Source organism: Suricata suricatta, chromosome 8, assembly GCF_006229205.1.
Source record: "Suricata suricatta isolate VVHF042 chromosome 8, meerkat_22Aug2017_6uvM2_HiC, whole genome shotgun sequence".
Classification (NCBI taxonomy): Eukaryota; Metazoa; Chordata; class Mammalia; order Carnivora; family Herpestidae; genus Suricata; species Suricata suricatta.
In genome coordinates this window covers 135,906,731-135,921,443 of record NC_043707.1, presented here as the reverse complement: position 1 = coordinate 135,921,443, position 14,713 = coordinate 135,906,731, and the positions used below count along the sequence as shown (strand labels likewise).

General features: G+C 42.1%; 1 protein-coding gene across 11 annotated transcripts in view; it reads right to left on the bottom strand.

Moving 5' to 3' along the window:
- Window positions 1–14,713, bottom strand: part of RERE (arginine-glutamic acid dipeptide repeats) — a 293,409-nt gene that overhangs the window by 198,988 nt on the left and 79,708 nt on the right. For 8 of the 11 annotated variants that reach the window (XM_029949991.1, XM_029949993.1, XM_029949995.1 and 5 more), the window contains exon 4: window positions 11,152–11,277. The exons of the other annotated variants lie outside the window; for them this stretch is intronic. In XM_029949991.1, the coding sequence (XP_029805851.1) occupies window positions 11,152–11,277 (126 nt within the window). The remainder of the gene's footprint in view (window positions 1–11,151; window positions 11,278–14,713) is intronic. 11 annotated transcript variants of the gene reach the window in all.

The window sequence follows — 14,713 nt, the reverse complement described above, 5'->3', positions numbered from 1 at the left end:
CCGTCAGGGTTCCCGCAGGGAAGGAGATATAAAAACTTAAAACAAAAATTTTTTCTGAGGCACATACTGATATCTAATTACTAAACCCATACCCAGGAGTACCCTCTGGGCTCCACAACACTCTCGTTTTCATGGGAGGTAGAAAACAAAGTGGAAAAACACCCAACAGTCACTTCCTTCTAAAAAAAAAAAAAAAAATACACATGCACATCAGGTTTTTTTGGCTGATCTTCCCCTTGACTATATTAAATGTTATACTTTGTGTTGATGGTCTCATTCCTCACATTTTCTATATTCCTTACCAAAAACAAAATCCTTGGACTGCTTCGGTGGCTCAGTCAGGCGAGTGTCCAACTCCTGATTTCAGCTCAGGCTGTGATTTCACAGTTCATGAGACGGAGCCCCACACTGGGCTCTGAGCTGACAATGTGGAATGTGCTTGCGATTCTCTCTCTCCCTTTCTCTTTCTGACCCTCCCCCACTGACACGTGTTCTCACATACTCTCCCTCTCGCTCTCAAAATTAAATTTAAAAATAAATTAATTAAAATTTAAAAATTATGCTTCACCGAATTTTTAAAAATACTCTTCCCCTGTCTTCTAAATGAAGACAGCTACTAACTGGACGCATAAGGTGCAGCTTCTCAGAGCCAGACACTGCTGCAGGCACTGCGATCAAGACGATGAATGAAGCACTTCCATTTACTCTCACCAGGACAGAAGGACACAGGTGTAAAACACGCATGCCCACTTTTACATGCACATTTGTTACAGTACTGTGATCCTAGTATCGTTTCTCTCCCTTATGACTTTCTTCATAATATTTTTCTTTTTTCTAGCTTTCTTATAAGAATATAGTTTATAACACATACATCATACAAAATATATGATAATCAACTATTTGCATTATTAGTAAGGTCTCCCTTGCTAGGCCATTAGAGGTTATGTTCTGCGGCACTCAAAACCTACACACACAGATTTTCTACCGCAAAGAGGGGGAGTCCGTGCCTCTAAAACCCGCATCATTCAAGGGCCAACTGTACATACACATAAAGTAGCTACGACATGATGTCAGGAACACTGGCTGACTGTCTCTCTCAAGGAGGAGCAAGAGGTGGGGAGGCGGGAGAAGGAAAGGGCTCATTTTTCTTTTCATTTCAAAGTAGATCTTAAATTTTTTCAATGTATTCATTTCCTGGATTGTCTATTTTATAATTTCAATGAACAGAGTTTAGAACTACAAGACTGAATTCTGAGTAAGTTTACGTGCAACCGGATAACTAAGCAGTCCCACTATGGTTATCACAATTTTTACTGACTTAGTAAATAAGAGAAACCCAATGTGCCACACATTAATGCCGCCTAAGGTCACAGTCACAGTCACATCACTGCAAGCTACACTTAACACCCACAGAAGTTTCCCAATGACAAGAACAACAATGAAAGGGACAGAAGAGCTGGGTCATCACGTGGAACCCACCAGCCGAAGCCACACGCCCCAGCACCCGGTAATCTGGTCCATGAGTGATCGGTAAGAAGTGGCTATCTTGTTTCAGCAAAACACAATCACCCATTCTATTCCATTAACGTCGATAGTCAGAAAGTCACTGGTTTTTTTTGTTTGGTTTGCATTTGTTGGTTTGCATTAAGACACTCAGGTTTGAGAAAGGCCCCAGAAGTGGTCTGTCTCCTGCAGAGGACGTGAGCAGATCCGCATTTACAACAGTCACTGACGGGGAAGGCGGACTTCCGTCCGCTGAAGCTGGCCGGCGCGGCGTCTCCCGGGCGAGCCTGGGGAGACTACAGATGTCTGGGCCTCGCTCCAAAGCTACTGAAACAACAGTCGGGTTTTACAAGTGAGGAAACTGAGGTGCGGAGAGACTAAGTAACTTGATCACTGTAAAGCCTGCCAACATGAACCAATGCAAGACCATAATTTCAACAGTAAAAATGTGTATTTGTTAACCGTGTCCATGATCTGTTACTTCTAAGCAGCTTTACTCACCTCTGGAGCCTGAACAGGGAACAAACATGATCACAGGTGGTTTTTTCCTTTATCTAGGAAAACTTTTTCCTCTTTCTAGAAAAAATCTGAAAATTCGTATTGTCCTTGTTGCTACTAAAAGCGAAAAACACCCTGATTGCTCAGTCTCTTCTACCCCCCATCTCTCTCTCTCTCGGTATCTTTCTTTCACGTTACTCAAAAACCCCACACTGGAATTAATGGTAGGTGAATTCTGATCTGTTTTTCAAAGAGAGCAATTTAGTGTTAAAAAAAAAAAAAAGTGCCATTCCACAATGGCTAGAGTGATTCAGGCAAAAATAACCACTGGGTGGTATCTTGGTAAAAATTTGATGAAGAACAGGATATTTACATGGTCTCAAAGTTTTTCCCTACGAATTACTTATTAATTAAAAAGGAAAAATTAGTAACTTATCTAAGTGATCAAAGTTAACATCACTAATAACGCGACAAACCGATATCCTATTCTCCCTGATGTAAAGACTTGCAGACCTAATATCACTAATGTAACAGTCTGGCCTAAAATGCATAACCTAAGTCTAATAAGCACAGAACAGCAAACTACAAAAAAACTAGACTGCACTCTTTAAAAACATGTCAATGTCATTAAAAAACAAACAGAAGTTAAGACACTGTTCCAAATTAAAGCAGAATTAAGAGACACGCTAGATACAAGTGATGCTGGTCTAGATACCGGGTCCAAACAAGGAACTGCCACGGAGTTCTGGGACATGTGGCCAAACGTGAGCGTCTACAGAGTAGATGAGTGTTGTTAAACTGTTAAATTTTCTGTTTTGGGTAACTGTGTGGTGATATAAAATAAACGTCGCTGTTCTTACAAAATATACACTTAACTATTTAGAAGTTACAAGTCAAGAGGTCTGCATTTTACTGTCAGATTCTGAACAGTGGGATAGAGTCCAGGAAAAAAACCCACATAAATACAGTCAACTGACCTTTGACAAAGGAACAAAGGTAATACAATGGAGAAAAGAGTTTTCGACTAATGGTGCTGTACAACTGGGCGTCCACATGTAAAAACCAAAACAGGGATCTAGAAACAGACTCCGCCCTTCACAAAAATCAACTCAAAATGGACCACATACCTAAAATGTAAAATGCAAAACTCCTAGAAGATAACAAAGGATATAAAAACTAGATGACTTTGGGTTTGGCAATGACTTTTTTTTTTTTTTTTACATTTATTTATTTTTGAGAGACAGAGAGAGAAAGAGACACAGAATTCAAAGCAGGCTCCAGGTTCCAAGCTAGCAGTCAGGACAGAGCCCAACTCAGGGCTCGAACCCATGAGCCATGAGATCATTGACCTGAGCCAAAGTCAGACACTCAACCTAAGCACCCCTGCAATGACTTTTTAAATTCAACACCAAGCACATAATCCATGACAGAAAGAATTGATAAACTGGACTTCATTAAAATTAAAAACTGCTCAGCAGAAGACATTGTCAAGAAAAGAAAAAGATAAGCCTCAGACTGGAGAAAAGAGCTACAAAAAACACACCTGACAAAGGATTATTCTCCAACAAAATATGCAAAGAAGTCTTTAATGGGCAACAAGAAAATAAACAACCTGATTAAAAACTGAACCATAGACTTTAACAGACACCTCACCAAAAAGATACACAGAGGGGCGACTGGGTAGCTCAGTCAGTTAAGCGTCCGACTTCAGCTCAGGTCATGATCTCCCAGTTTGTGGGTTCGAGCCCCACATCGGGCTCTGTGCTGATAGCTCAGAGCCTGGAGCCTGCTTCGGATTCTGTGTCTTCCTTCTCTCTACCCCTCCCCTGCTCATGCTCTCTCTCTGTTTCTCAATAATAGATAAATGTTTAAAAAAAAAAAAAGATACACAGACAGCAAGTAAGCATATTAAAACAAAACTCCACATAATATGTCATCAGAGAAATGTAAACTAGAACAGCAATTAGACATCACTACACACCTATCAGAATGGCCAAAATCCAGAAGACTGACAACACCAAATGCTGGCAAGAAAGTGGATCAACCGAATATTCATCTGCTGGTGGGAAAGCAAACTGGTACAGCTACTTTGGAAAATGATTTCACTGTTTCTTTAAAAACTAAACATACTCTTACCATAGAATCCAGCCATCACACTCCCTGGTACTTACCCAAAGGAGTTGAAAACCCAAAACCTGCACATGGATATTATAATTATAGCAGCTTTATTCATAATTGCTAAATCTTAGAAAAGTGAAGACATCTTTGAGTAGGTGAATGGAAAAACTGGTCCATCCAAACAATGAAATATTATTCAGCATGAAAAAGAAATAAGCTTCAAACCATGAAAAGACACAGGAGGACCTTTAAGTGCATGCTACAAATGGAAAGTAGCCAATCTAAAAAGGATACATATTATATGGTTCTACCTCGGACATTCTGGATAGGCAAAACTATAGAGACAGCAAAGTCACTGGCTGCCAGGGGCTGGTGGGAGGAAGGGTGAATGGGCAGGGCACAGAGACTTTTAGGGGCAATGACATTCCTCTGTATGAAGCTGTAATACTGGATATAGGGCATTATAAACTAGTCCACAGCCAGAGAATGTGCAATATACCAAGAACAAACCCTAATGGAAGCTATGCACTTCGGATAATGATGTTTCCGTGCAGGTTCATCAACTGTAACATGTGTCCCGCTCTGACGGGGGATGGAGATAATGGGGGAGACTGTTCGTGTGCAGAGGCAGGAAGAATACGCGAAATCTCTGCACCTTCTGCTCAATTTTGCAGTAAACTTAAAACTGCTCTGAAAACTGAAGTCGGGAGGGAGGGAAAAAGGACAAATTCAATCTAATTACACAGGAACACAAAACAGAAAATGTCCACTTCTAGGCACAAGGTATAATGACTGAGTATACTAATTTCTATAGACCATGGAAAGGACTAATTAACCTTAGGCATATTACTTTACACTTCACTCCAGTCCCTAAGAAAAATCCGGTACTCTTATTGAAGGCCTTGATATTTATGAGCTACCACCACAAGGACCAGGATATTCTAAAATGAGGGGTGACATTAAAAACAAAGTTGAGCTAAACAAAACCCCAAGTTCTTTCTACTTGTGTCTGCTGAAATTTCTTTGGCAATTTGTGTCAGTAAAATTAATTCTGGAGAACTTGTAGAGCCTGACACCTCCACATATTTGCTTAGATACTTTTCAAACAATATAAAACCGCCCCAAGAAGGCAAGATTAAAAGACCTTACAGTGTCTGTACCAAAGGGTGAGGTAGCAGGTGCCCCTGAGAAAAGAGCGGCTCGGTGAAACCTGCAGGTAATCGCTCCGCCTCACACAGGCCGACGGACGCAAAAACACTGCTGAGACACTAGGCAGTTTTGTAAAATCATAAGATTATTCAAATCTATGATCTGAAAACATAGCCTGATGCTCCTTTTGTAAGAAAAGGAGCAGCTGAACATGCCAGGCTTCAAGAACAAAGAGTTGAAATCAGCTCTGGTGGGAGAGCAGGCCATGAAAACCGCCGCTCCGCGCTCACGGCAGGTCTCCCCAGGCAGGCATGATGCCTCCACCTGGGATACCGGGAGGTCTGCGGTTTTAAGAATTTTGTAAACTTGCTACATTAAAATTCAACAGCTATTAATCGCCTTCCATTTAGGGTAGTTGGATTAATCTCAGCATTTGTATCGATAATTTTTCTAAAAATTCCGTTGTTTTAACATCAAATACAAAAGGCATGGTTATTTTTGGCATTCTTCATGTCAAGTAGGGAAGCGACAGGAAATACTGAAAGAGCAGGATATCCTCAGGAATTTCTGTAGATCTACACAAGCAACCAGATTAGAGTTCTTTATAAGGAACAACTAGGTAAAAAACATATCAGCCTTCATTTTAAAAAGGCATTCTTAATAAGTGCTTACCTTTCATTACTGACTAGTACAAAATTTCCAAGTATGAAAAGTAGCAGTGTTAGAAACAATACTGACAATGGTAAACACCAGGGGTGCGGGGGGGGGGGGGGGGGGGGCCCTCGGTCGGTTAAGTGTCCGACTTCGGCTCAGATCGTGGTTCGAGCCCCGAGTCATGCTCTGTGCTGACACCGCAGAGCCTGGAGCCTGCTTCGGATCCTGTGTCTCCCTCTCTCTCTCTGTGTCCCTCCCCCACTCATGCTCTGTCTCTCAAGAATGAATAAACGTAAAAAAAAAATTTTTTTTTAATGGTAAATACCTTACACAGGAAAGAAATACTATTTTCACACTGGTGTGAATTAGTCACCAAGGGTTAAACCAGATACTAAGCAAAGCATTCTTAGCTTTTGAAGAAGTAACCTGCAGCGCACAGGCTGCAACGCATTCTTTACGGGTGGAGGAGGGTGGAGCGGGGAGCAGGAGACCCGATCCTGGCCGAGGCGGCCCCTCTGGGAACAGGGATCTGGGTAAAGCCACCAGCCCTAGCTTCCTGCACGGAGTGAGTGCCCAGGTCTGTGGACACCGGTCGAGTGGATCTACTCCAAGGAAGAAGCAAACCCCAATTTCTTACATGCATTAAGTTTTACCCTAAATGAACACACACAGATCAACAAACATATGAGACTACAGGAATAATTTTCAAATGTATGTAGACGTCATTAAGATAAATGAAAAAGAAACTCAAAGAGTAGCTATTAATTATGCATTTTTTAAAACAAAAGAATACTAAAATTATGACCACCACAAGGGCAACAGGAAAACAAAATCAACTGATACTAAGAAGGGTCTCATGTGGGGGCCCTGGGGGGCTCAGTCCATTTGTTGGGCGTCCGGCTCTGGATTTCAGCCCAGGTCACGATCTCACGGTTCTGCGGGCTGGAGCCCCACTTTGGGCTCTATGCTGCCCCTGCAGAGCCTGCATGGGATTCTCTCTGCTCTTTCCCTGCTTGCACTGTCACAGTCTCTATCAAAATCAATAAACAAGCTTAAAATAATTTAAAAAGAGAGAGAGAGAGAAGAATGGGTTCTCACAGCACACAGTTACCACCGCTGTCCATCCAGCCGGAGACGCTCTCGTGGCGGAAGCCGCCTGCTCTACCAAGCGAGCGAGCGGCACGCGGGCTGGGGAGCTCCTCAAGTGAAGAGGAGGCAGAGGTGGGCCCCTGGGGGTCCGTCCAGGAACGGTCACGAGAGCAACAGAAGTCACACAAGGCCGGGGCGGGGGAGGATCCCCTAAATTACACCTCAGAATTCATTCCCAACATTCATTCAAGGCAAGATTTTCTACAACTGTAAACCTCAAATTTTCTCACCTGCAAAATGAAATAAATACCACAAATTAAACTATATGAAAAGAGTAGCACAACGCCAGGGCCCAAAGTAAATGCTCAGCATCCCTGTCCGTCCTAACCCGCCGGCTGATCTGGGGTTTTAAATGACCCCTGCAGGGACGCCAGGGGGGCTCAGTTGGTTAAACCTCTGACTTCGGCTCAGGTCAGATCTCACGTTCCTGGGTTTGAGCCCCGCGTCAGGCTCTGTGCTGTCAGCTGGCTCAGAGCCTGGAGCCTGCTTCTGGTTCTGTGTCTCCTCTCTCTGCCCCTCCCCCTCTCATGCTCGGTCTCTCTCTGTATCAAAAATAAATAAAACATTTAAAAAAAATTTTTTAAATAAAAAAAATAAATAAATGACCCCTGCAGAGAGTTTCTAGAGCCACAGATCTTAACTTAGAAGTTTTTTTCAACATTTTAGGAACCTACTGATTAGCCTCCATTTTTGAAAAGAATACTCTCTCCAGAAAAATGCACATACATGTAAGACTGAAATTTCAGGAACTTCACAGACCCTATTCAACTCAAAGAGCACTAGGGGGCCTCAGGCCAAGAACATCTAGAACATTAGTAAGTTACTTGAAACCTGATTTTGAACGACCAAAAGCTATGTAACAACAGGTAACGCTTCCTGAACGCTCACGATCTGCTGCAGTGACGGGCACACACCTCACTCCTCTGCGCAGCGGCCGCAGACCGCAGTGCAGCGCCCACTTCAAAGGTGAGGAAACGAAGCACCAGGAAAGCCAATGAGAGTGTCCTCTGTTACACAGGAACCCACTGAGAGAGAAACACGCCCTCTAAAGAATAATGCACCAGAAACAAAACCAGTGGCTTAAAAAAATGACAGAAATAAAATAGTTTGCCCACTACTGCAGTCGTGTCTTATCTACATCAGCTGCTCTACAGAGGTCTTAAACATGAAAAGAGCTACGACTACAAAATAAAAATACTAAGTATCTAATGAGTCTACCTCTTGATGTCCCAGTGAGGACGGAGTGAGGCGCACCCTAGAAGTCCAGCCCACAGAGCCACATCCATGACAACAAAAACAATGTGCAACAAAATGAATGTGCGTTTTAGGTCTCCTTTCCAAAGCTGCACCTTTTCTGCTTTGAAAAGAATCTCTGTCCTGCCATTTAAACCACCAGACACTGGGAGCAGCTGGGGGCGGGGGGGGGGGGGGGGGGGGGGGGGGGGGGGGGGGGGGGGGGAGGGGGGAGAGGGGAGCGTCAGTGGGATCATCTCTGCCCAGTGTAGGGAGAAACTGGGCATTGTTTTGCCTTCTCCCCTCCCTCACTATGCCTGAACTGCCAGTAAACACAGCACATTTTGCTAAAAACCATCCAAGCTAATGTAATATCCGTAATAAGTAAAAATGCTACCTTTCCAGCACAAATACTTTACAACTGGACAAATACATTAAAAATTTATAAAATTAACTCCTTGAGTTGATATCATCATTAGCGTGGAAACACAGATCACATATATACCTGAATACGCAAAGAAAGTTAAATTATGATGCAGTTAGTGCTACCCTATAAAAACTAAATTAACAAAAATAGTCTATTAGGGAAGGCATCTGGTGTGTCAAGCCAAGAACTGTTAATGGTATCGTCGGCAACCCTGTAATCAGTTTTCCTCCCGGCAGCTCTCTCCGCACTGTACTAGATCTGTGTGCCTGCAGAATTTATGAGCGCTCTGCACATGGGGGGTAGTAGCTTTGCCAACTGGACCCAATCCAGCTCCAGCTCCAATGACTCTGGCAGCAGGAAGCTGTTGTTAAGAACAATCAATACAGTTCGCTTTGTGCAGCATCACCTTGACTCAAAGAGGATTTATTATCTTATCACAGAATCTCCTCAAACCTGCATCCGATGTCTGAGTATACCACCAATCGTGAACCTATTTAAAACTCCAGTGAACAAAATACTTCTACTGATTAAAAAAAAAAAAAAAAAAACAAAAACAAAAACAAATAAATGCCGGTCATCACTAATGCTAATACAAAAAGTTTACTAAAAATCAATGTTATTATGGGCAAAATTTTAAATCCACTCAATGAATCCTGATTCATGAATATTGTAGTAAATAAATAGTCTAATAATGACATCCACACTAACTGGAGAATAATGTAAGAAAGTATCAGCCTGAAAGATAAAACCATTTCTTAGATATATAAGGAAACAAGATGGTAACTGTAAAGGCTGAAGTAGATAGTCAAGTTCGGACTCTACTAATGCATCCCTTATGTCATCAATGTATCTCTACAGGGACTAAAATTAGACTTTTATCCACTACATTGGGTTTGTCTTCCATTGCAAATAGTTGTTGTGTCAAGATTTCCAAGGTTTCCATACGGTGAGCCTTTTTTTCTGGTCAAATTCTTGATCAATTACACCAGCAATTACTTGAACATGAAACTGCTGCTGTGATGCTCGCTCCTGGCTTTGTTATGATTATTAACATCCTAGCTCCACTGTCCTGGTTCTCTTCACTTTACACACGGTGACAGCCCTCACCATCTAACTAGAGCTGCTGCAGCCTGTCCAGAATGCACCCAGCTACCCAATCAATCTTCTCAAGCAAATCACCTTGCCTGGAATAAGAAAGCCTACGAAGGCTGCTCTCCGGCCTCTCGCCTAAAGTCGTCCCTGGCCTCACCCTTACCATGCTCTATGCTCTATGACGTGGGCCCACATCATATCCCACCTCCACTCCCACGACCCACTAACCTTGCTCTTCACCGCCGTCCTACGGTCATCTTCTCTCAACTCCCAGCCTCACCAGGCTCACGCCTACGTGGCTTACAGGGATAGGTGGACATGAACCCTGGAGGGCTCCCCTCTGTTTATCCATGTGTCGTTGATGCATCAAAAACAAATCCAGCTCCTCAAAACCTGCCTGCCTACCCAAGTGGTACAGCCCATTTGGAGTTTCAAGATATTATTATCCTGCACTACAACTGACCACTATACAGCGCCAGTACCTTGTGTTATTTTCTAACCGAGTATGCATTTGAGCCCCAGATTACACACAAGAGAAAAGACAGGTTTTCCAACTTCTTTGGTGGCTAACAGCAATCAATCAGAATAAACACCTGTCTTTCAGAAAACGTTATCATTAAATCCTCATAAAGGAAAAAGAAAGGCAGACAGGTGTTTACACAACTTTCATAAAAGGGGAGACACGGGACACACAACCCACAGCTCGCCAACACCAGGCCCCGGGCTCTAGGGGACACCTCCTCCTGCCGCGCTTCACACACGTCATTACCACCAGGCAATGGAGACATTACCAGGGCACAGCTGAGCCCACTGTAGCTACACCCTAGCTCAAGCCTCTGGAAGTGTTTCATTCTCTCTGGCACTGCAGAAAAGCCTAGCTACTTCTGAGCAACATTCTACAAAATGTCACCTGAGAGGACAACATCCAAAACAGTTTAGATCCGTGGGCCCTGAGTCCCAATGAGGCTGGGGAAGTGCACGTGTCACACTTGGACTCAAACTTACCCCCTTTTTTTTCCCCATTTCAGTTGCCAACATCCATACTCGCTGCTGATTGCCAGCTCCTGCTCCTTGCAACGGCCCAGCATGCTCTCTGCTGGCGCCCAAATACCCTGCACCACCAAACCCCGCTGGCTTCTGGAACTGTCCTAGAGGGGTAAGGTAAGTCCCGTATTTTGCTTCCTCTGTGCGTGTACTTGTTACTCCTTTAAAAACACATACAATACAGCACATTTTTAAAGGGGCTCTGGGGAGGGAGGTAATATTCCTATTTTATACCCTATGGGATATAAAATATTGATAGCTTTTAAAAACGGGATTCTCCTTACCCCTACAGGCCCTCTCCCGGCTTCAGAAAGATGTGGTGGTGGCTGTGAGGCCACCGGCAGAGAGCATGCTGGGGGGTCACACAGAGCAGGAGTTGGAGATCTGCAGCAGGCCTGGGAGTTGTGGACCTAAAAAAGAAAAGAGCCTTCAGTTAGCATGCCCGACTCCCCTCCAGCCCTGGTTACTGGGGGCACGCAGCACACAGGCGGGAGTCCGCACCAGCCTTTGGCAGGCGGCCTTGCAGAGGATCTGCTCTGCCACCGAAGTCGGCCTCTCAGCATCAACCAGTGCTGTTTCCTCATTTCAGCGCGAACAAACTTGCGACCCTCGTGGCTGCAGACTTTAATACGGGTTCTGTTGTAAAGCAGTATGGTGTGTGCCCCCAACATAACCAAGTTAAGATGCGACACTGCGCCAAAGCCCAGTGACAATGGCATGCTTTGCTTAGAATAAAAACAAAACTGCAATGGTGTCAGAGAAACACGACTGTAAAATGAACCAGAAGTGGACAAACTGAGCTTTCAGAAGAGTTTCTAATGAGAGACACTAGGGACATAAGACAGGTACTTAATAAGGAAATATCTGAGGCATTAGGAGGTCAAAGAAAGATCCTACCACTTTCTCAAAGTCCTAGTTAATTTTGTAAAGCTAAAGGCAAGGCAAAAGACAAAGGGTTAATGACAGAGGGGGAGGCGGGGAAAACACCTTTCAAATGAGTTTTAGTTTTCTCCCAGTACCATATGAACAGGCACAAAACAGAAGCTCAAGAAAGACTATTTCTTTTAGGGGCGAAACAAGCTCTGTGCGCACCATGTGTCTATTCATTTTCCTTTAAACCGTGGAAACATTTAAAGCAGCAGCAGATTAGAGAGCAGCTTCTGAAAGCCAGCACCGTCCTCGTAAGTGTCAAAAAGGATGCCTCAGATAACAGTTCAAATGTGTTCCTTTTATATACATTCTAAAGAGTATATAACACTTCCAAAAACTAACCAACCCAGTTTCGTGTGGTTTTTAAATAAACCAAAAACTCTATAAAATCTAAATACTTATATAAGAATCTCTGTAAGTTGTTTGAAAATGACAGATAAGCAAACTTTTTAATATTAAATCATTTTTAGGGAGTTTTCTTAAATTTAATTCCTTGCCAATCACTAACTTTCTATAATCCATGATTTTAACACATTCCATTAACTACTTATTTTTCTGTGTCTCTTTTAAAATAAAAACACAAATCCCATGAAAATAAGTTTAGTTAATAGTGGGAATGTCTTTATCACGATGGCTTTTTGGCCTTCTCTACAGATCACCCTCCAGAGTAAATCCTGGGCGCCCCACAGTGCACTTTCCGTGTGGTCAGTCTTAACTCCCACCACCTCAAGGACACGACACACCAAGTGTTGTGTCGTTAGCAGCAATAACACCTCCCTCCTCCCCATACCAGCACCACAAATCCCAGATCAAAGATTCAACTGTGCGTTAGAATATACAATACACTCAATTTTTTACCATAACATCCAATAAAAATGAATTTCTGGTTAACTTTTTGTACTAGGAATTTATCAATCCGATCATTCAAATCCTTATTCATTCAAATCAAGAGTTTTAAATAAATAAGACACCTAGTAAAGCATTTCAAAGCACCTTGGCATTATTTTAAATATGCAAAAGTTCAAAAAAGTATTAAAACATTTTAAGTATTAAAAAATACATTTCAAAGCAAAGCACTGTTCTTATTTATGAATCAGAAAACATGAACAGTTATCTGTTTCCCTAATTTTCTTTCAGTTCTTCTAGTAGGTTTTACTTGGACTATTTTGAGTTAGTCCTTAATCACAAGTATCCACATATACATACAAATTACAAATTTCCAATTCTAAGATATCAAGTTTGAAAAATAAGCGTTTACCAATAATCTTGCAAAGCAGCCCTCTGCAAATATCAAATTGTCTCAAACTTTCTTAAAGCTCCTTTTTTTTTTTTTTAAGAAAGAATACCTAAGGTTTTCTGCATTAAAAACACTTCAGTTACAGAGAACAGGTTTAGTAAGTAACATTTTTAGATATATATTTTATGGAACAGTATAATAAAACAAAACTCTTTCAGTGGTCCTAAAATCCAAATAAACCAGGAGAAAAATGAATTACCCAACATCCCAGGAATAGTGGACCCTTAACACTTTAAATCCCACGTGGCCTACAGTGACTGTCAGTCATGAGTGAGAGCAGCCTGCTGAGCAGCTCAGTAAAGGGGCCCAGAAGATGCCAGGAGAGTATGTATTCGCAAAGCCTCATTCTGATTTTCATTTATGTGAATATCATCCCCACCATTTATCAGTTGACATTCACAGCAGGGGAAAGGGCTGTAGTGATTCAAAATAACTTCTTAACTTGCTCGCTCCATAACTGGCAGCGGGAACATCTAACACTATTTTGTCTGTCTGTTGAACTTGGGGCTAAGGATTTCATCCCCCTCTTGCTTCTTAAAGAATTAAATAAAATTAGAAACCTCAAGTTTACATGTGAGACGGACATTTAGTCTCTGTGCATATATGTTTTATTACTGGTGGCTTTTACTTCCAACAAAGGGCAGAGAGCGAGCCCAACAACCAGTAGCCGTTTTTCATGATGCACAGACAGCAGCTAAGCACCCACAGCCTTGCTTTAAAAATTTGGAGAAAAAAAGATGTGGCCTCCAGAAGGTTACCTGAGCACCAAGTCAGTAGGGTGCACCCTTCCTTGACTTAGAAATCGCCGTGTGAGCGTGGGGTCACGCTGGAGCGCCCACCCCAGACAGGTGAGGACGACTAAACCAGCAGAAAGGAATAACTCTGTGCAAGAATTACGGCTCTAAGAATTCCTTACCTATAAACTAAAAACAGTTGATAACGAATTTCAAGGTTTTGACTTCATTATCCAACACTACCCTCAAAGTTGCACAGATGTGAGTGCATGGTATTGACCTTTTCCTAGGGAATGAACTAGAGAAGAAAAAGGAACTATGGAAAGAAGTACTCAGTTCTGCAAGTCTAACTTGAGGGACTACCGAAAAGAGAAAAACTACCACCGTTTTATTACTGAATCATTATATCATAAGGCATTTCTCCTATCGGCAGGCCCTCTCAGGAACGTTTACCTATAGACTAAGTCCTCACTTATCTTTGCTAAAAGTCAGTAATATAGAAAATTCCAAACACATTATACTGCCTAAAAAATGTTATGACTTTGGCAACCCTCTGTAAACTTCCTGAAGAAAATAAAATAAGTAACTGAGTTTTCAAGTTATTTTAGGAATAGATTTTTATTATTTAAAAATATAAAATACTACCCACTGCAAGCTAACCAACATACTACACACTGTAGACTAGTTAAAGAAATGAGTCTCTCTGGTTTAATAAACAGAAGGTGAATGTGTAGTTAATGCATTGTATCAAAGTACTGCTAATGTTTTTCTAATACTTTACACAGTGAAATTTTTTCCACTGAAATGTTACTTCACTCAATATACAATAAACATTTGTTGTGGATCTTATACGTGCCAGGGAATGTGCTGAGCACAAAGTAATAC